We start from the raw sequence: 21,357 nt of genomic DNA, 5'->3' as shown, positions 1-21,357 counted from the left end.
CCAGTCAGAGCCATCAATCTGTGAGGATCATTATCGTAAGGAAAGCTAAACCACCAAACTACTACCTGTGAACTATTGTTATTAATAACATCAACTATTATTGAAACCATTGTCGCGTTGCGGGCAGATTTTTTTTTTTCGACTCGCGCTCACGGATGACGGCACCGCTTTTTTTTGGCGGAGGGGCCTCTTCCGGCCGACACGCGCGTTTTTGCCCATCAATCGGTCGGTCGCCTCTGACGTTGGCGGGAATTTGCTGTGCGCAAATTGGCTGCCGGCGTTGGTCTGGAAACGCGCGGTCGCTGTGCAGTTAAATCCCGCAAAGCGCTCCTGACGCGGCCTCCTGACGTGAAATGATCCGAATCCTGCGTCGTTATCGCTGCCGGGCGCAATTGGCCCGCCACGTTTCGCCCGCAAAACACGCAAGTCAATTCCACTTTTGCAGTACATTCTGCGAAGCGCTTTGTGAGGTCTCGAAGACGCGACGAGGCGCTGTATCGGGGACACGAGGATTATTATCTGTCGTCTATTATCTATCTCGATTATGATCCATAACCTGTTGTTGCTGCAGGTGAACCGCGAGCAAAGCTGAAACCCCACATCAATTATTTTAGCTCTTTGAAGGAAATGTCTGTCCAAAATATTAACAGGCTTCCTTTGCTCTGCTATTTTCCACGCGCGGCGAGTTGGAGCAATACGTACCCCTGTGCTGGCCAAGCATTTAACACCTCTGGTGGGTGAGATGCTCTGCTCTATCTGTTAAAGCGGGGAGTACAATAAATATTAAGGTGGAATTAGCGATGAGAAGCCTAAAGGGGCAAAAAGTCGAACAGAAATGATTTTTAAAAATTACAGATAGGTTTTTTTTAAATTGTGACTAATGTCAGCGTTTCATGTTTTTTTCAGGTTTGTACTTATTTGGCTTTAAATGGCCACTGTTGAGCCAATAAATACCTGTCTTTCATCAGAAGTGCATTATATGGTCTGCACACTTGGACTGGACAAAACAGATAGGACAGACCTTGAAACTATTGTGAATGTATCTGGGCAGATTTGTTGGGAGAACATTACATCTTACGTGCAAACCTTGGAGAACGGTAATTGCTTCTTTCACCTTTTTTTTAAAAAAAGATTCTGTCATAAGTTTATAAAAATTGGCAGCTAGAAAAGTTGCAATAACACATTATTTAATTATTACAGAAGAACAAAGTCTAGACTTTGTACAAAGTGTGAGGCTACTAGGACCAGTTTGTAAAACTGTCCATTTGTATCTCCTTTCACTCACTCGGAAGCAATTTGAGGATCAGTATGGACTTTGGCTTGGATGGACTAACAACAAAGAGGTATGTTTTCAAGCAATGAGCCACTTTCCTTTAAAGTGATAATATCATTGATATCCTTGGTTTTATTTATTGGAATTTAATTACAAGCAATTTTATTGATTGGAATTTAATTACAAGCAAGTCTTTCCCTTTATATGCCTGCATCTTGCAGTCCTGCATTGTACCATTCCATTCTGACTAAGTAATACAAATTAATAAGAGACTTATTGCATGCTACTTTCACAGCTGTAGATTGTGAAATATTTTTAGCTTACCCAATGGATCGTGGGCAATTTGATCATTTTGCCTAACTGGTGAATAGTAATAATAATAATAATCCTTGCATTTGATATAGCGCTTTTCACGTCGGGAGGACGTCCCAAAGCGCTTCACAGAACACACTGTAAAGTGAATTGACTGTATATTTGTGGGCGAACGCGGCAGCCAATTGCGCACAGCAATGTCCCACAGACAGTCGTAGATTGAAAATGACCAATTTATTATTATGTTTGGTTTTGGAGGGATTATTATCAGACGTGTGAAGTAAGGAAACTTGTCCAAGGTTTCGCCCTGCCTGGAATTGAATTTGGCTATGGGAAAAAAAACAAAATGATCAGAAGCAAAGGCAAGCCAGACAATAGTTAGAAGAGCAAAATACAAATGGTAAAGAGCAGCTGGAAGGACAGAATTACAATTTGGCAATAGCTACATTAACTCAAAATGAGAAAACTGGCAAAATTAAATTAATTGTTTAAATCATATTTATATCTCTCGCTGATGAAATGATTTCCTTTTATTTTTATTGTTTTTAACAATAAATTCTTTCTCAGCCACATTCACTGGGACCATTTTTAAACTATTGTAACCTTGCATACTGGTGAGGCCACACTTGGAATATTCACTAGTTTTAGGCTCCTAATTCAAAAAGGATATTGTTGGGTTGAAATTAATCTAAGAAAATTGTTTTTGGAACTTAGTCCTCTGAATTATGAAACATATAAACTAAACTACCTGTGGTTTTCTTTGGAGGAATGGAGATTAAGAGGAGATGTGATTATGATTTATGATGCTCCAAATCCCTCAGTCTTGTCCCATCTTTGCCCATCTTCAAATCACCCCTGAAGATTTTCCCCTTCGACCCAGCCTCTGGTCATCTCCTCTCCCTTTATGGTAATGGACAGTGTAGCTGCAAATAGATTATTTAACTTAAACTTTAATGCAGAACTGGGAGATATGAATATAAAATTACCTGCCCAGAAGGAATGCCTTGATATAGACAGAATATTTTTCTTCCATAGAATTTTGATTGGTAGAATAGATTGATGAAAGACATTGATACTGACTGCATTAACCCACTTACAAATAATTGGTTGATTATCAGATTCTAGCACATTTGCCCCTAGTTTAGATGACTAGAAGAGGAATGGGTGGACTTGGGTTCAGATATGACGGTTAACCATGAAGACGGATGGACCAGTCTTGCGCCAAGGAGGAAGGCAACTCCAGTCAGACAAGTAACTAATTACACAAGAACTTGACAGGGTTATATTTGTTATAAAGAAAATAAAGCTTCAATTAATTAAATAGAAAACTGCAGAGACTCGAAAATCTGAACCAGAAACAGAAATGCTGAAACCCCCTACCAGGTCAATTGGAAGTTGGAAAACCTGACTTGAACAATATTTAGCCACCCCTGAAGGCACTCAGCTCTACTGGATGCATTCTCTTTCTCAATATGGGCTTCATGTATGAACTCAGACAGTAGACTATATTTGGGGGTGACGGAGATATCAAGGCAGAGCCTGAACTTGTCCAATATCCACAGAAAACAGACTTTCCAGGCAGTGTAACAAAATACCTGAAGCAGGAATCCTGTTTTTTTTTCGTTCCTTTGCTCTCCCTGCGGAGGATTGTTTAGGCTTGGTTGCAATCAGATAACTCATCCCAGACAAGGTATTGAGCCTGTTACCTCCAGAATTTGCATGGCTCAATTTTCTTAAATATATGTTATATATTTCTCACAAAATATACAGTTAATTTACAGTGTATTCTGTGACACACTTGAAGACGTGATAAGGCGCTATATCAAATGCAAGGATTATTATTATTATATAATATATTTTTTAAGCATTGATGGGCATTTAAACCGTCATAGTTACAAAGATGAAGAAGACCATAATGTTTCAAACTGACTTATGGATCTATCAAGAAAATGTCCAAACAAAGTCTTTTTGGTTTGTTTGCAGTTGCTTATTGAAGTGTTTGAGGCCCCCAGAAGTTCACAACAAACAGCCGTTGCTCTCGGCTTGATGAAATTAACAGCTTGTCTTGAGCGAGCTTTGGGTGATGTAAGTATAGGTAACAATATTGTGAACTCCTTTTTGTTTTGTAAATGTTAATACTCATCAAGATGTGATGACGTTAGTATTTTCAGTTCGTGATCTAATGATGTGCAGATTTCTTCCTCTTTATACCAATAAAATATTTTATGCACAAAATACACAAAGTCACACCACTTTACAGTATATTTTGTGAAGTGCTTTGAGACACCTCAATGATGTGATAAGATGCTATATTAAATGCAAGGATTATTGTATATAATAAGTGGTTTAAAAGTGCTCCTTCCAGATTTTAACCCCAACCTGGAATATGCCTAAATTGAGACTGCAGTATACAATACACTATTATAAATTATATTGCGATACACTTTAAAACACAGCATTAAAACTTTACAAAAAATAACTGAAGCAGAACCTCAAAGTCGTACAACTCATTGAATTTGGTGTTCAGAGCCTGATGATCCAATCAATACTTTAATGAGATGGTCTAACCTGAGCAGCCCCTTTATTATCACTCCTCCCAGGCAGGTGTTCCTGTTGGCAGATATTTTTCAGCATGTGGGCAGAAATTTGGAGTTGCTGCATTTGGTGCAGAGGACTTTGTGTTAATGTGCTGTTACCGTATCTGACCATTAGCCTTTGATTAGAATATGAAAACTGGCCCACGTTCGCATTTAGTGGGACTGCCTCTACTTCAGCTGTCTCGGGCTGAATTGGATAACAGTTAACAAAAACAAACGAGGGGGTGACTTTCAAACTAGCTGAGTAGAGTATAATGATCTGAACAACAGTGGCTGTGGTCTTTGGTTAGTCTGCCACGATCTTTTGACCCTTTCAGGACTTCAAGAACTTGTTAGCTTTCAAAATATGCACGTCTTTTCTTTTTATGTGACGACTACAAAAGTGATTTTCTGTACATTTCTAAGGATGATTATCATGTAAATCTCTTCACGCACAAAAGGGAGAGCAGCTGAAAAGTTGAAAAGCTGTGTTAATAGCAAAAAACGAAGCAGGCACTGTGTAAAAAGACAGCCGGCTTCTGATTGGGCTTGTAAATAGACTGACTAGGTTCAGTACAGGGCTAAGAGATGTACCCCCTGATGGTGATGGTCTTTGAAAACCACTCAAAGAGGAAAAAAACCTGAAGAACTACACAGTCCTGAGGCTAAACTGTTCACATGATGCCGGTGTATTGAGTATCCTCATCACCCAATGTTAGTAGAATTTCTGAGAGATTCCCAATATAGTGGACATAGGCAAGGCAATTAATACAGTGTTATGAATTTGGATTTTTAGAAGGATTTTGACAAAGTTAATGGCTTCAGGCAAAGGGAAAGAGAACAAAATAACACTGACAAATAGTTTAAACAAAGGGCATCCAGAATTCGAAGATTTTCTGGCTAAAACTAAATTACAAATAAGAACAGAGTAACTACCGCAGGGTCAGGTTTGAGACCTGTAGAATCCTTGATTTTATCACCCTACTGCACCATCCAAGAGCCAGACATTTCAGCCTGAGGCAATTCTTGGGCTCAGATAGTCAATACCTTCCTTTACCATACAGATCCACACTCTTTATTTATCCCTGGATTTTGATCCAGCGGAGTTGATCATTCCTTAACTCAGGATGTTGCACAATACTGGCAGCCAGCCTGAACTGTGACTTGAACCTGGAGACCTAAATTTAATACTTTGGATTAAAAATGATTCCCATAAAATATTCAGCACTTTTTAGCAAAATGAAAGTGGGAGCAGATTTGTGCCGCTCCTTCCCTCAAAACATAAGTTCAGTAAAGTGAGGGGGCTTGTCTGGAGAATGTATTATCTTACGGCCATTCAAAGTATTGGTAATACTAAAAATAGTCACATATGTTATAATAATCCTTGCATTTGATAAAGCACCTTATGATGTTGTTGAGATGTCTTAACAGGATATACTGTAAAGCGGATTGACTATATTTTGTGGCCGAAACACAGCAATCAGTTTACACAGCAATTCCCCACGAATAGCCACGGAGTCAGTTACAAATTTTATTTGGAGGAATGTTGATCAGGAACCTGGGAGAAACTTCTCCCTTCAGGGAGAAACTCCCAAACTATGCCAAATCCCTGCTTGTCGGCCTTCCCTCCACAAGCTGCAGATCATCCAGCCTGTGTCCTCTCCCACACCAGGCTCCGTGACCCCATCACCCCACCATCACTCGGCTCCACTGGCTCCCCATCTCTTGCAACACGCCTCCCCGGGACTCCATTGGAGTTTCAGCTTAGACTATGTGATTCCAAGTCCTGACATGGGGCTTGAACCCACAATCGTCTGACTTGGAGCAAGAGTGCTATTACTGCACCAGGCTGACACACAACCTAATAAGGTTTCAACATTGCAGGGACATAATTTGCACCAATGTCTATTGTACTTGCAAACAATTGGAGAGGGGTGGGGGAAGCAGTGAAGAACGCCTGCTACATACTACACAAATTCAAATGCTTTGGATCACAAATTTAGAGAAGAAAAAGGATTCCAGTGTAACCGTCTGTCACAGCTGTGAGCACAAGGCTTCAAGAGAAAAAGAATTCAACTGCAGGTGGTTCTTGGTTCTCACATTAATACAAATGTTTTTGTATGAGTAATTAAAGTTATTTTCTTATCCTTTAGGTGTACCTCATGATTGGCAGTGAGTGCCCATTTCTGCTTAGAGAACTGATGGCCTCACAAGAGCTGGTGATGGTGTTTGGGCAGGGTGTGGTAAGATAAGAGCTTTACTGGTGTCTTGTCTGTATTGCTGTGCTAGTTGGCTAATGAATTAGGGTTGGAAAATTTATGGCTTTAAGGTCAGCCTACAGTATCTATTTCAGCAGAACTCCTACATGTTATCCCATTTTCTGCCTCTTGCATTAAGGTGGCACAAATCTTATGATTTCACTGAACTAGTCACATTGTATGTAAAACTTTGACTCTAAATTGTAATAAGATTTGAAAAGATCAGCAAATATTGACTCCTACTTGTAAAGGGGTGTAAATCATTCCCACGTGTGGCAACTCCCAGTTGTAACTGGTATTAAACTTTTGATCTTCATATAAACACAGACTCATCATCCCCCAAAGATGATCTCTTATTAATCGTTTGCACACTGAACGTTTTAGATTTGTGTCGATAATCACAATGTTTTAATTTCAAACTGATCAGTCATTCTGATAACAATTCGAATTTTAAACATTACATTCACAAGTCTGTGGTAGTAGATTAGTAAAGCTTAGGTATTAGGCCATATTATGAAGCTAATTTCTTGGGCGCTGTTGTCCAAACACAGATGAATATCCTGCGAGTGTTCTTGGGTTCACCACGAAGCCTGAATCTCCGCAACATCCTGTGGCATGGATTTGCTGCTCCTCAGGAAATCCCTCCGATGTAAGTGCTTGTTAACCAGCTTTGTGGCCTCCAACAGGCTACAACATCTCTGCACTCTTGTACAGCCATTTTGTAGAACTTTTGAGCTATAATGCTTTCGCAGGTTTTACTTTTTCAGTTTTAGCAACATGTTATTGAAAATGAGAAAGGAGTTTTCCCTGGTGTTCTGGTCAACAATCCCCCAAATAAAATTGATCCTTCACTGCATGTCTGTCTGTGAGACAGTGCACGTCTGAATGCAGATTGGCTGGCGGGTTCACCCACAGCCACATTACTTTACAGTATATCCTGTGAAGTGGTTTGAGACGACATCAAATGCAAGGATTATTATATGGAGTCCTGTAGCTCAGTGGTTAGAGTACTTGCTTTGCAAGCGAGAGACCTGAGTTCAATTCCAGGCAGAGGGCGAAACCTTGGGCAAGTTTCCTTACTCCACACGCCTAATAATAATCCCTCCAAAACCAAACAATAATAAATTGGTCATTTTCAATCTACGACTGTTTGTGGGACATTGCTGTGCGCAATTGGCTGCCGCGTTCGCCCACAAATATACAGTCAATTCACTTTACAGTGTGTTCTGTGAAGCGCTTTGGGACGTCCTCGTATCAAATGCAAGGATTAATTAATTAATTATTATATGTTTCACAATCGGAAAGTAATAAGAAAGGAAAGTGATGCATTTAAGGGAAGTTCACTTTATTGTTTTTCTCATTGCAAGAGTTGGAACCTTCAACCTTCAGCTTGATTTATATAGTGCCCTTCACATAGGATATGTCTTGGAGCACTTTACAATGGGTTGGACACTGAGCTGGGAGCCTGGGGAGTTGAAAGAGGTGAGCGTAGCCATAATTGAAGAGGTAGATTTTGAAGAACACCATTGGTGAATGAGCTTTTAGCCAATCTACCCCGATCTCTGGTTCATCATCCTGGAGTCCCCCCACCTCAAAGTCTCCCAATCTCGAAGTGCTTCCACCCTATTTAAGACCTAGTTTTTGACTGTGGGTTCAGCCATCTTCCTGATAATTCAGCTGCAATCAAAAACCTTAGCTGCTTTGCATAGCATGTCAGTTCTCTCAGCTTCCCCCCACTCCCTCCAATGGTGGGTGCCATTCTACACACTCCCCCGACCAGTCTTCACTTCCCCGCTGTGTCTTGAGTAAAACACATTGTTCATTAGTAAACACCAGTCTTTACTTTGCTCATTGCGCTCAGTTATCTGTTTCCAGGTACCTCTCAATGCTGCTGTTACTGACAGCTGGATTAGGGCAGCTTCTGGAGCAACACCTGCTGCAAAGAACGTCCAAACTAGAACATCGACCTTATTTCCAATTTACACAGCTGGAGGATCTTGCTGTATTTCCAGGTAATAATATGATACCAAGAAGCAAAACAAAATGCATTGTGAAATTCATAAATATATTATTGGAGATTAAGAAGAAGCCGAGTTGCTGTTACATGATTTAACACTAAAGGGGCACTGACGAACCATAATGTGATTGGTTTATAAATGTCACCTGTTTTACCTTGAACACCTGTTTTATTCAGTTGTCAGCTTGACTCCGCTGGTAGCACTCTTGCCTTTGAGTCAGAAGGTAGCGGGTTCAAATCCAATGTTGGGATATGGAACCCATAGACTATGCTGGTACTCAAATTTAGTGCTAGAGGTGTGCTGCATTGTAGGAGGTGCCTTCTTTCTTATGATTTATATAGCACTTTTCACGTTGGAAGGGAGTCCCAAGGCGCTGGACGAACAAGGGTTTGGATTGTTAAACCGAGGTACTGTCTGCCTGTCCATGAGATCCTTAAAGATCCCATGGCATTGTTCGAAAAGAGAAGGGAGTTTCTCCTGGTATCCTGGCCACCAATCCCCCCCTAATAAAATTGGTCACTCGCTCCACGGCTGTTTGTGTGACATTGCTGTGTGCAATTTGGCTGCCATATTCACTCACAAAATGCACACAGTAACACATTACAGTAAATCCTGTGAAGCGTTTTGAGATGTCTTTACTGTGATAAAGCATATCAAATGCAAGTTTTATTATTTATAGTTTATATAAATTCTACATTATTGTAAACTATTTGGTGTAATTTGCCATTGGAGTTCTGTGTGATATTAGTAGCACATTCACATCTGGATCAAACATTGTGAGATCAAGTTCCACATTGGGCCCTGAGTTTATGATGAGGATTGACATTCCTGGGAGAACTCTTCATTGTCGGACGTGCCATCTTTCAGATGATATGTTGATTAGAGATATAATTTGACTGTACTTCAGATGGATGTTAAGATTTCATGACAGAAATAAGGGAAGGGAACTTCTTTGGTGTCCCAACCAAAAAGTAAATTGAAAGTTCACCTCATGGATGTTTCACCGAGGTGGACCAAATTACTGTTGCATTTGCCTAAAAAAAATGCTTAGCAGCAGTAATTGTTGTAAAGTGCTTCAAGACTGTTCAATGTCCAGACATACAGCCGCCTCACTTAACATGCGCATTTACTGTGGACCTGTGCCAAAATATGGCTGTCTTCTGGGTTTTAAATTCATTGATAATGTCCCTTCATGCACTGTTGCCCCACGGATGCCACATTGTATCACATGGTACAGAGTGGAATAGATGGTTTACAAAATTATTACACAAGTCCAGGTGTAAAATCTCTCATAAATGAGAAGAGAGACATAATGGAAAATAATACTTTCCGGAGATTATAATGAATATCATACAATGTGCTTTTTTTGTAGACTTTAATGAGGAGGCTCTTAAGACAGCAGAGAACCTGATTGAGAAATCTAATTTTATAATGGAAATCATGCTACCTTACTGGAGGGAAGGATTTACTGCTTACACACAGCAACGGTAAGGTTAGCGCAGTAAATTTAACGGACCCTCATTCCACATTCATGTGTAGGAGCTATTCTGCAAGGCAGATCCCTCACCCTTTACACACTCCCATACTGCAGAGCACTTGTCCTGTACACATTCCCACTGCAGAGCCTGTACAGACTTACACACTGTACACTCACACTGCAGAGCAGAGTTCTGCACACTTCAGATTTCACTAATATCTTGCGTACAAGTTTAATTGACAATCACAAAGCAAATGTTTGGAAACTTTAACTGCATTGTACAATACTTGTGTTCACAGATATGATGACTGTGTAATACTTTTGCTACCTCAGATGGAGATGGGACTTAGAAGAATTTTTACGACTAGTAACAACTGTTCAAATAGACTGTTGACTGCAGAGGTAAATACATCACACCTGCAGCACTCAGATGTATATGGTTCTACTCTCCTTGATAATGCAGGCACATTTTAATTCAAAATTTATTTTTTACTTCCTATCAGGAGTAGCCACACATAAGTTCCTGTCTGTGTGTGGTCCTCTCTATTGTAGGTTGTCTGTGATAACTGTCATATGTAGAAGATTGCTATGGCATGGTATACAATACAAGGCTACCCTCCAAGATCCTCATTGTATTTGCAACACTGCATATGTATATTAGTTTTCAAATAACATAAAATCTTGAGTTTCAATTGCTCTTTCTATCTGTTATATGTCCCTGAATTATAGAAAGGTCTGATTTTTCTTTTCAGTTGTTGATTTAATAAAAATGGTAGCTTTAAATTAGAGCAGTATGTGCATCAGACGTTCCAGTTCCCTTCAATGTAATGAACTGACCTTGTGAGTTCACGTATCTAATAGCAGAAGTGAATTATTTGTGTTTAATTAGTTTATACTGGGGATGTTGCTGTAAATGTGCCCATGCAGAACTTGCTCTGTTTATGTTATAATTTCTACGAATTTTTGTTTCAGTCCACAACTCTGTTCACCACGTTTGATGAAGTAAGTTTGATTTATGTGATTAATAAGTCGTACAGATTTACATATGCTTTAACTATAGCTTTATAAAGAGTCTTGCAGATGCAGTCTTACACACTGATCCATAGGAACTCCTCACCAATGTGATTTACCATTATATCATTAGTGTTCCTTCAGGCCTACGGGAATTCTGAAGAGATTCCTTACTAAGGAATACTGTAAATTAGCCCTATTAAAAATTAGCAATTAAAAACTGCTGAACAAATCATACTAAATAGAGTCAGATTTTTTTTGAAAGACTGAATTTATGCAAACTAATGTTAATTCTATGTCTTAACTGTAAGAATAGTTAAAGGCAGTAATGCTTGTGGAGTTGTACATTAATTTGACGTATTGGTGACTGCATGAATGTCATTTAACATGTGGTACATTTACAAGTCATCTGGGAATTGTTTCTCCTAACAAACTAGATCACAAATGCTGTGAAACCATCTAATGGGCAGTCTGGTGCTTTTACATCTATTCATACAGATGCTGGTACAACACCTGGATAATCAAGATGTGAACCAGCTTCCTCTTATTCTGGGAGAGCCTCTAATGGTACGTCTTTTCGGTATGTGGTTCTTTATGTCAGAAAAAGTTCTTAAAAAAAAAGTTTCCAAATTAACACTGAATTTAAGAGGTTTCCACAATTCTGCAGAGTCTTAAATGTTAAGATAGATTGGTATTACAGCTGAAGACTAGGTGGTCTCTGGTCCTAAAGTTTTTTAAAAAGACACTATCTCTAATACCACTCAATTCATATTGTTCCAATATATCTTTACTGTTACATATCCTGTTAAATTATCTGACACAATACATGGTGCTCGTTCTTCAGCAGCTACTGCACTTTCAATTTAAATATAATCTCACAGATTGAAATGTTTACAGATTAAATTTGTTGAGCACATATTTAGTTATATTTAGTGGAGTCATGCATAAAGGTGTGAGTGCAGAGGTGCCTGGCTGATGATTGCATGTTGTTGAGATGGTTCATATTAGAAAGTCCCAATTTCAGAATAATTAACTTTATTGATGCATATTTTTATATAAATCTAATTGCATATATATATATAATATTTATATATCTATATGTTGGGTCTGTTCTACAGGAGATTCTTTGGGACCTTTTAAACCATCAAGCAGGGCCTCGAATCCGGGATCATCTCAGTCATGGGGAACTGGATTTTAATGTGTTTCCTAGAGAAATAGCCGATCACTTGATAACACTGTCTATAGTTTTACTATATCGCTTTTCAAGAGATGAAGATATCCTTGTGATGGTAATTTGTTTAAAATACATCCAGCATTTGTACAGTGTTGCTTTGACACTGTCCTATCTTTTTTCTGATGTATATTCTCTGTAAATCTAGGAAAGCCAGTGGCTGACAAAGATCATCAGTTCCACATCTTCATATCGTTCCCGGTTTCATCCAATTGGAAGACTTAAACAGCAGGTAGCAGGTCCTTACTTTGTCCTCCCCACCACCCCTCAAATTTTAATTCTATGTATGAATGTCTAATTATATTTAATGAAAAGAATTGTCTCAAACCAAGTGTGGTCAGTATATGATCCTCTGTTTCTCTCAATTTCTGTTATACATTATTGCATTCGTTTATAGAAAAGATAGCCAGGCCAGCTCCTTCTAGGCCTCTTGTACACTTGTTCTTTTTACCCAGCCAAATCCATTGATGGATGAATATTTAGGATGAGTGGAGAGTTAAGATTATTTAAACAAGGAATAGAATCGGTTAAGATTAGTCTTAATGGGAAAATTGAACTTCTCAGCATTTTTAGCTCAGTTATTGGACCCCAACTACTGAGTTACAACAGGACTGTACTATAAGTTATTTTGTGTTCTGCACCAACATTACAACTGTGATAATCTTTTGGTCAGTCCGGGTGTCTGACACACACCACCATGCTTAAGAGTATTGTAGTGAGTGTGTATAAATTCAGTGCAATGAATAGGCATCATACCAATTTAACACTGGAGCTTCAAATTCCCAACCACAAATGTCTGATGCAACTCTGGGCTCTCTATTCTTACCCAAGTCTCTTTGAGATCTAATTCAGATGATAGGAAAACTTGTGCTTTAGATCAAGTATCATTTTTTCTTATGTTCTTGATTCCTCTGCAGGTATTTAAAAGAAATGAAGAGCAAAATTCATTTCTTTACCAAATTGTGTGCCTCATGCTCTGTGTAAGATTTGGAGAGATAAAGACACTCATTAAATTACCCATTGTCATATAACGGAGCATTGTCGGAAATGAGATTTCATGTAAACACCTTACTGGTTTAATGTATTTAATTGCTTTTTTTCTGCTTCCTAGCTTCGAGACTGTGTGAAAAGCCTACAAAAGTGGGATGGGATACCCCGACCAAGGGTGGAGTCAGCACATGACAAATCAGGGTAAGAATGTTGATCAGGACTAAATATGTTAATGTCCATACAATCCTGAACTGCTCTGAAGATTTTGCCTTCTTAAACAATGTAAAATATAAGAACAAGAAAGAACTTGAATTTTTATAGTAGCTTCAGAGCATTTTGGACAATGCCACACTCCCCCAGTATTGCACTGTCTGCCTAGACTGAGCTCAAAACATTTCACATGGAATTTCTGCTGAGTTTAGTGATTCCTTTTGTAGGCAAATGTGATGAGCATTTGTGCACAACGACATCCTACAAACAACCAAGAAGCAAGAAGTGAATGGCCAGTTGTTGGCTAGGAAACCAAGAGAAACTCCTTTTTTCAAATAGTATCCGAGATCTTTAATGTCCATCAGAATAGACAGAATCTTGAGTTAATATCTCATCTGAAAGACAGCACTTCTGACCGTGCGCTGCCCTGTAGTGTCAACCTAGACTGTGCTCAAGCGTGATGTGAGACTTAAACCCACAGCCGTCTAACCAAGAGACTTGGAGGCTAACAACTGAGCCGAAGCTGATACACTCAGTACCTATTCTGCAGGTTGCAAATACCCACCACGGCCTGTATAGCAGGTATAGTAGATACTTGTAGCCTATTCAGCTTCTATAGTAGGCGACTACAGCCTAAATAGTGGTTGTGATGTGTATTGTTTGCAGCTTGTTTACCTTGCACAATGTAATTGTATCTGCTTTTCAGTTTTTATCCAGATTCCACTGAAAGAATTCTTCATGGTTCATTGACCGAGGAAATTATTTATAATTTAATGAACCAGTTGCTGCCACATTACAAGGAAGCGATTCTTCCTGTACACTGTTTGTTAACACACTTGTAAGTTTCAAATTATTTTTGTTCCTTCTCCAAGTTAACTAGATATTAAAAGTGATGTGTAGATTACAGTTGGACCTTACAATTAATATGCTTTGTTATAGAGTAGGTCGGTCTATTGGCCGGATATACTGGAACTTCAGTACTCACCCAGTGCTGACTGGCTGGCTTCCTGAGCAGTCACACAAGACCTTTTGGCTTCCAATGGTAATCCAGCCACCACTGCAAATTCTCTCAAAAGCAATGCCAGCAATGCACACCCTTGGAGCATGCAGAAAGTGATGCCAGTGGCATCCTGATGATCCGGAAGCACTGATTATCTGCAGCTTTTATAGTACCCATTTATAACACTGGGTTACATTTATGGACCAAAAGCACGTATTATAACTCTTTCCTCTACTTTGATTCCATTCAATTCCATGCAAATTAATGTCTTTTTTTTCCCCAGCCAGGTGTAATATTTTATGTTTAGCGGTGTTCACTTTTATTTGCCATGGATCTGTTAATACAATTGGTCGTCAAAATCCTTTTTGCTCTTGCTAACTTTTATCTGCATGAATCCCTCCAGTGTTCAACAATTATTCCATATTAATAGCTAAGGCCCTACTAAGTGCTCCCAAGACTCTACCCTGAGTGGAGGCTGCTATATAAGTGCAAGTTGTTAGTTTTGAACTACTAATATTCTCTGAGATCATACGAGAATACTTCAATCCCCATAACGTCTCCCCTGTGCCAAAGTAACCTCAGTATTCTGTAGTGTCTGTCCCACAGCATGTTAGTGATTTCCTCTTCACTGAATACTGCTAAAAGTCACCATTTCAGATATGTTTTCATGTCATTTCCACTTTAACAGTCCTCTAGTCCTTTTGGCTCTTCTGTTACCTCGGAATATCTTTTCTATATAATTTTTGACACCTTCAGCATTGTTCATTTCAAGGACCACTGATTGTATTTCTAGCAAACCTTTAACCGAATTTAGCAAATTGTTCAAAAAATGCTAGATTTTTCTAACTGAGATATCTTGCAGAAACAAGTTATTTTAATTCTTCCCTCCTTCCCCTGATATTTGATTACATTAAATCTTATGCTCTTGACCCAGATATCATTCATGGTAATTGCCAGATAATTGTAAACTTAATTATATTATTACCACTAGTTCCCAGAGTGTCCACCAATTCTGTGCTACAGATGGCTTTGAGTTCACCTGTAGGAAACTGATCGAGATGTGAATTATCCCTACGTTAGATCCCAGATATGTTAATTCAAATAGCAAACTCAGTACTCGAGATGCACTCTACACCTCAGCTGTATGTCAGTGTTACTGCGCTGAGTAACTGAGTGATTCCTGTTGCAGGCAGCCTGAGCTGATGACCAAACTGTTGGATGTCCAGATGTACAGCTTGTACTGTCCACGTATTGTTCTGGAAGTCGTGGCGTTACTGAGGAAGGTGACCTCCCAGTGCCTGAGCATTTCAGAGCAGGTCATGAGCAACACAGCTACTCGGTACCAACAGTGGATTGACAAATCTCTGCGCTCCCGACAAAGGCACAATTACCTTCGAATGTTAAACAGGTGAGATCCTCGAGTATGGCCTGCATCCTCCAGGCCCTGAACAGGTTTGAACTCAGTCTGTTTGTGATAAACATAAGTGCCAAGGTGTAATCAAGTAAAAATTAAATAGATTTTAGGGGGATAGGATGCTCTGTTTTTTTGTTTTGTTTGGCTGAATTGGTCCGAGAAACCTGCGTTCATAGTCGAGGCTGACAATCCAGTATGTTGATTGTGGTGCAAAGGTAAACAGCTGCTGATGAAGCTTTACACCTCCATCACTCAGTGGGAGGGGATATGTGTCCAAGCTGTGGGCAGAAGGATGGTGATGAGGATGGTGCTCGCACATTTCAGACTGAGTTATGCTGCTCACCAAGAGATTCGCAGGAAGTTCCTGTTACCCACTGTAATCCAAGTGAAGGCTCAAACCTGCACTTGTCAGATGTCAAATGACCAAATAGGGACTATCGTTGGTGGGGGTGGGAGGTGGGGAGGGATTGAGGAGATAAATGGGGTGCACATTCCATACCAGACTAGGGAAGTTTTTATACATAGCTAGCATGTGTTTGTGGAATGTGCTGTGGAGATTCTTAAGAATGGTGATGGGTTTCCATGTGTGTCAGACATCTGACTAACCAAAAAGGTTTTATAAAAAAGCAGTCACTACATTTACATGAATTACTTGTAAAGCATTTTGACACAATACGATCCTATGCAAACATGAGTTTTAGTCTTTTCTCATTGCTACATTTTTATGTTAAATAAAACAGCCGAATATAACAGAGCCTATACTATTTCTGTATGAGAGCCTTTTGTGTATGATGTTCTGTAATATATGTTACAAATGTATTCTAAAAGTTGCACTTCAATATGATGGCTGTAACAAAGCAATAATGTCTAAAATGTTCTCCCTTAGCATTGATTTTCTGCACTCCGTTCTCAATCTCTTTACGCTCCTCTTAACTGTGGAACTGCTCAACGTACAGCGTGTCAGTGAGAAGACTTCTTCTGAGTGTCACCACTACTTGAAGTAAGCATTATATGTTTGAAGCATTATAATTTTGCTCTCAACCAGCCACAATCACAAGCTTGCTCCATTCATACACTAGCTAACTCCAGCTTTGTTTGCCTACAAAACAGTTACTACACTGGACAGTAATTACAGTAAAGCAACAAGGCATTTCAATATAAGGCTCTATTAATAATTCCAGTTCTAACTTTTCTTACTGTTACCTATTACTTTTGCTATAAAATCCTTTTTTCTTTATACTCCAGCCCAGGTACTTTGTTTGAGTGACTGTTTAATAAGCTCACTTTGCAGGTATCTGATGCTGTATAACCCCACATTCTATTACTGGTCAGTAAATGGAGCAATTCACTTTAAAGCATTGTCACTGCTGGATATTTAGTTTGGGGTTTTGTTCAATGAAGTATTCTCCCACATCCTCTATGCCTCTTCATATTTGAAGCATTGCTATTGAATGGCAGATGAAACAATCAGCCTGGTCTTAGCAGAGGATTTATCTTTTTCTTTGGACACCTGCAGGAAGGTAATTAAAGTGCTCTCTTAAGGCAATGGATGTAAACCTACAATAACAACAAGATTGCATTTATAGAGTAGAGCGCCTTTCACGTCGGGAGGACGTCCCAAGGCGCTGGACAGTTGGGTCGGGACCCGAGCAGGGGGGAAATGGTCAGGGTGAGGGGAGAGAAGGGAGGGAGCGAGGAGGGGGTAGAGAGTCGAGAGGGGAGCTGAAGGCACGGTTGGAGAGAAAGGTCTTGAGACCGGCCTTGAAGGAGGAAAGGGAGGAGGCGGCGAAGGCACTGGGGGATAGAGTTCCAGAGCCTCGGGGCTGAGAGGCTGAAGGCCCGGACACTGATGGTAGGGCGGTTGGGGCGGGGGATGTGGAGCAAACCGGAGCCGGAGGAACGGAGGGTACGGGCAGGTAAGTAGGGGATAGTAGGTCGGAGAGGTAGGAGGGAGCAAGGCCGTGAATGGCCTTGTAGGTGAGGAGGAGGATCTTGAATTCGATCCTCTGGGGGATGGGGAGCCAGTGGAGGCGAGCGAGGGTGGGAGTGATGTGGTCGCGAAGCCTGGTGCGGGACAGTACATGAGCTGCTGGTCTAAGCAGAGGATTTATCTTTTCCTTTCGACACCTGCAGGAAGGTTATTAAAGTGCTCTCTTAAGGCAATAATAATAATAATAATAATCCTTGCATTTGATATAGCGCTTTTCACGTCGGGAGGACGTCCCAAAGCGCTTCACAGAACACACTGTAAAGTGAATTGACTGTATATTTGTGGGCGAACGCGGCAGCCAATTGCGCACAGCAATGTCCCACAAACAGTCATGGATTGAAAATGACCAATTTATTATTGTTTTGTTTTTTGGAGGGATTATTATGGATGTAAACCTAGATTTTGGTGACTGTAAATATGTTATTAGACTCTGGCCAGAAGTCTTCCAAGCTTACAATGTGTCATTTATTTTTAAAATAAAATTTATTTTGATACAAATATTACATCGCCTGCAATACCCACTGTGTTCCTGCAGGTGACACTGCTGTGCTGTTAAAGATAGTTCTCTCCATCGCCACCAACAGGAACAACACAGTACTGACAGCTAACTTGCATATGATTCAAAACTTGATGTCTATTTATCTACTTAGTTATCTTACAGTTTAAAACACCACAGATTTTAATTGGCTGCCACACAAAAACTAAACACTCATTCACTGCACTTGGAGTCCTGTAACTCAGTGGTTAGCGCACTCGCCTCGCAAGCAAGAGACACCTAGGTTTGATTTCCAGGCCGGGCAAAACGTTGGGCATGTTTCCTGACTCCACACTCCACTGTTTACCTAGCAGTAAATAGGAACCCGGTTGTCAGTTGATTGGTGGATCGTTTTTCCGGGGGTACTAATTCCTCCAAAAATAATAAAAATAATAATAAATTGGTCACTTCAACCCACAACTGTTTGTGGGACACTGCTGTGTGCAATTGGTTGCCTTGTCGCCTTTCGCCCACAAAAAATATACAGTCAATTCACTTTATAGTATGTTTGATGAAACGCTTTGAGACGTCTAGATAAGGCACTATATCAAATGCAAGCATTATTATTATTACTTCACAGTATATGCCTTTCTGCGAGCCTATCACCCCCAACCTCTCCTGGTTCCACTGGCTCTGCATCCCCGAGAGGATTGAGTTCAAGATCGTCATCCTCACTTTTAAATTCCTCCACGATCCTGCCCCACCCTACCCCTGCAAATTTCTTAAACCCTACCAACCCACTCGCTCCCCCTGCTCAGGAGACACTGACTGACCTCAGATGCTGTTCCATTTCCTCATCTTTTTATTTCAGAAAGCAACGAATCCCGTTTAGATGTAAACCATGAAATGGAGAAAATTGCTTGAGCCAGTCTACAAAATATACATATAGAAATTCACAATTTTCAGCCATCTGCTCTCCAGTTGCTCCACTCACCCTCACAATCAAAATTCAGTCCAAGTACATCTTTTTATTCCAATTCAAAGCAGATTACCATTATGAACATCAATAAACTCCTTAATGTTATTGATGATGCCGTGATCCCCCTCCCTGGTCAGGAAATTTGATAATCTTACTCCCCTCCCCTAGTTGTGTTAAGTGCTTTGAGGAGTTCTCCTGTAATTAAAGGTGCTATAATATGTAAATTGTTAGTGTTAATATACACTATTAACAGTAACAAACTGAGGTAACTCAAGATAACTGAAATATAGGCCTGCTCAGTTCTTATTTTTTTCCCCCCAGTACTAAATATTGCAACTAAATGTGAGGATCGCTTTTCGGGGGATAATAATCCCTTCAAATTTAAATAAACAAAATAATAATTTGGTCACTCAATCCATAACTGTTTGTGGGACACTGCTGTGCGCAATTGGCTGCTGCATTTCACCCACAAAATATACAGACAATTCAATTTACAGTATATTCTGTGAAGCTCTTTGAGAAGTCTCGAAGACATGATACGGCGCTATATCGAATGCCAGGATTATTATTAAATTGCTGAAAGTTAAGAGCAGGAGCACGGACTCTATGTAGTAGAAGACACTGCTTCAGAGTACACACATAACATTCCTCTTTCCTGCATCCACTACAATCCATTGTGTGTGTTTTATGGTCTCTGAGTAACGTGCTGACTACAGTAAGCAGAATACTACTAATAAACAATATTCCTTGAATTTGTTAATAGCGCCTTTCATACCAGGAGGACGTCTAAAGCATTTCTAAGGATTGACTTACAGTCAAGTAATGACTGTATTTTATATTTATATTTTATATTTTATATTTATTTGTATTTTATAGGTGATCACTGCAGCCAATTTGCACAGAGCAAAACTGAGACTTTTATGACTGAATTAGTGTGCCCTTTGAATACATTTGCCCAGTTTTAAAGATTGCAATCTCACTTGCAGGTTCTTGAAATCAATGCTGCAGTACACCGAAAACATGGTGACGTGCACAAGCCCGGACAAAAACAAATGGGACGAAAGTTGGGACCTGACCAAGAAAATACTATTGAAAGTTAAAAACTTTTACAGCAAGTCATAAACATAGTCAGCGAACAAATGCATTGAAAATTATTTTAACAACTATTTACTGAAAGTACCACAAGAACGTTATGCTACCTTTAAGCCTATGAAAAGGATCTTGTCCACGACATGATCCTGATACAAACTAATGGTGTGTTGCAGACCATGGAGTACCAGTTCGCATTCATACTTGCACTTTGAAGGCAAAAACATAAGTAATATTTGAGAAATGCTGTCTGTATAAAGGGGAAATAATGTAAATTAAAATTATATGACCTTTTATAAATCAATGGGTTGATCTCTACTATTGGTCTGTATCTGATTTGTTTAACGGTTTCAGTGTCATAGTTACTTGTCAGCAATGGCAGGGAAATATCATTCTCACTTTTCAGCAAACTTCATAGCTTTGGATCAGCTGTTGTAACTTATTCCCCTGCCACTGAAAATTACTGGAGTTGTTTTTCAAGGCCTATATAAAATTACTCCTGAGATGGTACTCTGGTGCCCTGGGATGTAACTGTAACTAATTCTTCTGAAAATTGGGACAGACGTTCAATCAGCTGTTTGCTTGTGATGACTTGTTACACCAGGCAGCTGAGCTGCAGCTTCATTGCATCAAGAAGCTCTTGCTTTTCATAACCTATAGAAATAAAATGCAACATTTATTATTTTAACCTGTAAATAGAAATTCTACCATTTTTCCCGCCAATGTTCTCCCTCTCCTTGAAGGTGCTCAATTTCTGATTCCTGCTATTGGAAAATGGTTTAAGAGACTGTGTGGTCTATGGTACTTCACTCAGGTGATTATTATTGATGAGAGTCCTGTAGCTTAGTGGTTAGAGCACTCGCCTTGCAAGCGAAACACCTGGACGAAACCTTGGGCAAGTTTCCTTACTCCACACGCCTAATAATAATCCCTCCAAAACAAAAAAATTACAAATTGGTCATTTTCAATCCACGACTGTTTGTGGGACACTGTTGTGCGCAATTGGCTGCCGAGTTTCACCCACAAGTATACAGTCAATTCACTTTACAGTCTA

The 21,357-nt window shown here is 39.7% G+C and overlaps 1 protein-coding gene across 5 annotated transcripts in view; it reads left to right on the top strand.

Annotated features, from left to right (window-relative positions):
- LOC103174097 (endoplasmic reticulum membrane-associated RNA degradation protein) overlaps positions 1–20,630 on the top strand; it is a 28,984-nt gene extending 8,354 nt beyond the window's left edge. For 2 of the 5 annotated variants that reach the window (XM_007886785.2, XM_007887010.2), the window contains exons 2-18: positions 907–1,097; positions 1,201–1,343; positions 3,569–3,670; positions 6,315–6,404; positions 6,971–7,068; positions 8,295–8,431; positions 9,810–9,924; positions 10,214–10,316; positions 10,887–10,916; positions 11,424–11,492; positions 12,044–12,214; positions 12,305–12,388; positions 13,268–13,347; positions 14,063–14,194; positions 15,546–15,764; positions 16,657–16,770; positions 20,201–20,630. In XM_007886785.2, coding sequence (XP_007884976.2) covers positions 929–1,097; positions 1,201–1,343; positions 3,569–3,670; positions 6,315–6,404; positions 6,971–7,068; positions 8,295–8,431; positions 9,810–9,924; positions 10,214–10,316; positions 10,887–10,916; positions 11,424–11,492; positions 12,044–12,214; positions 12,305–12,388; positions 13,268–13,347; positions 14,063–14,194; positions 15,546–15,764; positions 16,657–16,770; positions 20,201–20,336 — 1,992 coding nt within the window. In that variant the 5' untranslated portion in view covers positions 907–928 and the 3' untranslated portion in view covers positions 20,337–20,630. Of the gene's footprint in view, positions 1–906; positions 1,098–1,200; positions 1,344–3,568; positions 3,671–6,314; positions 6,405–6,970; positions 7,069–8,294; positions 8,432–9,809; positions 9,925–10,213; positions 10,317–10,886; positions 10,917–11,423; positions 11,493–12,043; positions 12,215–12,304; positions 12,389–13,267; positions 13,348–14,062; positions 14,195–15,545; positions 15,765–16,656; positions 16,771–20,200 lie in introns of those variants that run through there. The other 3 variants (XM_042333746.1, XM_042333745.1, XM_007887170.2) reach the window with 3 other exon arrangements.
- Positions 20,631–21,357: the final 727 nt, after the last annotated feature.

The sequence above is a fragment of the Callorhinchus milii genome, unplaced genomic scaffold (assembly GCF_018977255.1).
Source record: "Callorhinchus milii isolate IMCB2004 unplaced genomic scaffold, IMCB_Cmil_1.0 Scaffold3, whole genome shotgun sequence".
NCBI classification, from domain to species: domain Eukaryota; kingdom Metazoa; phylum Chordata; class Chondrichthyes; order Chimaeriformes; family Callorhinchidae; genus Callorhinchus; species Callorhinchus milii.
Note: the sequence above shows the minus strand (reverse complement) of the source record. Positions and strands in the feature narration are given on the sequence as shown.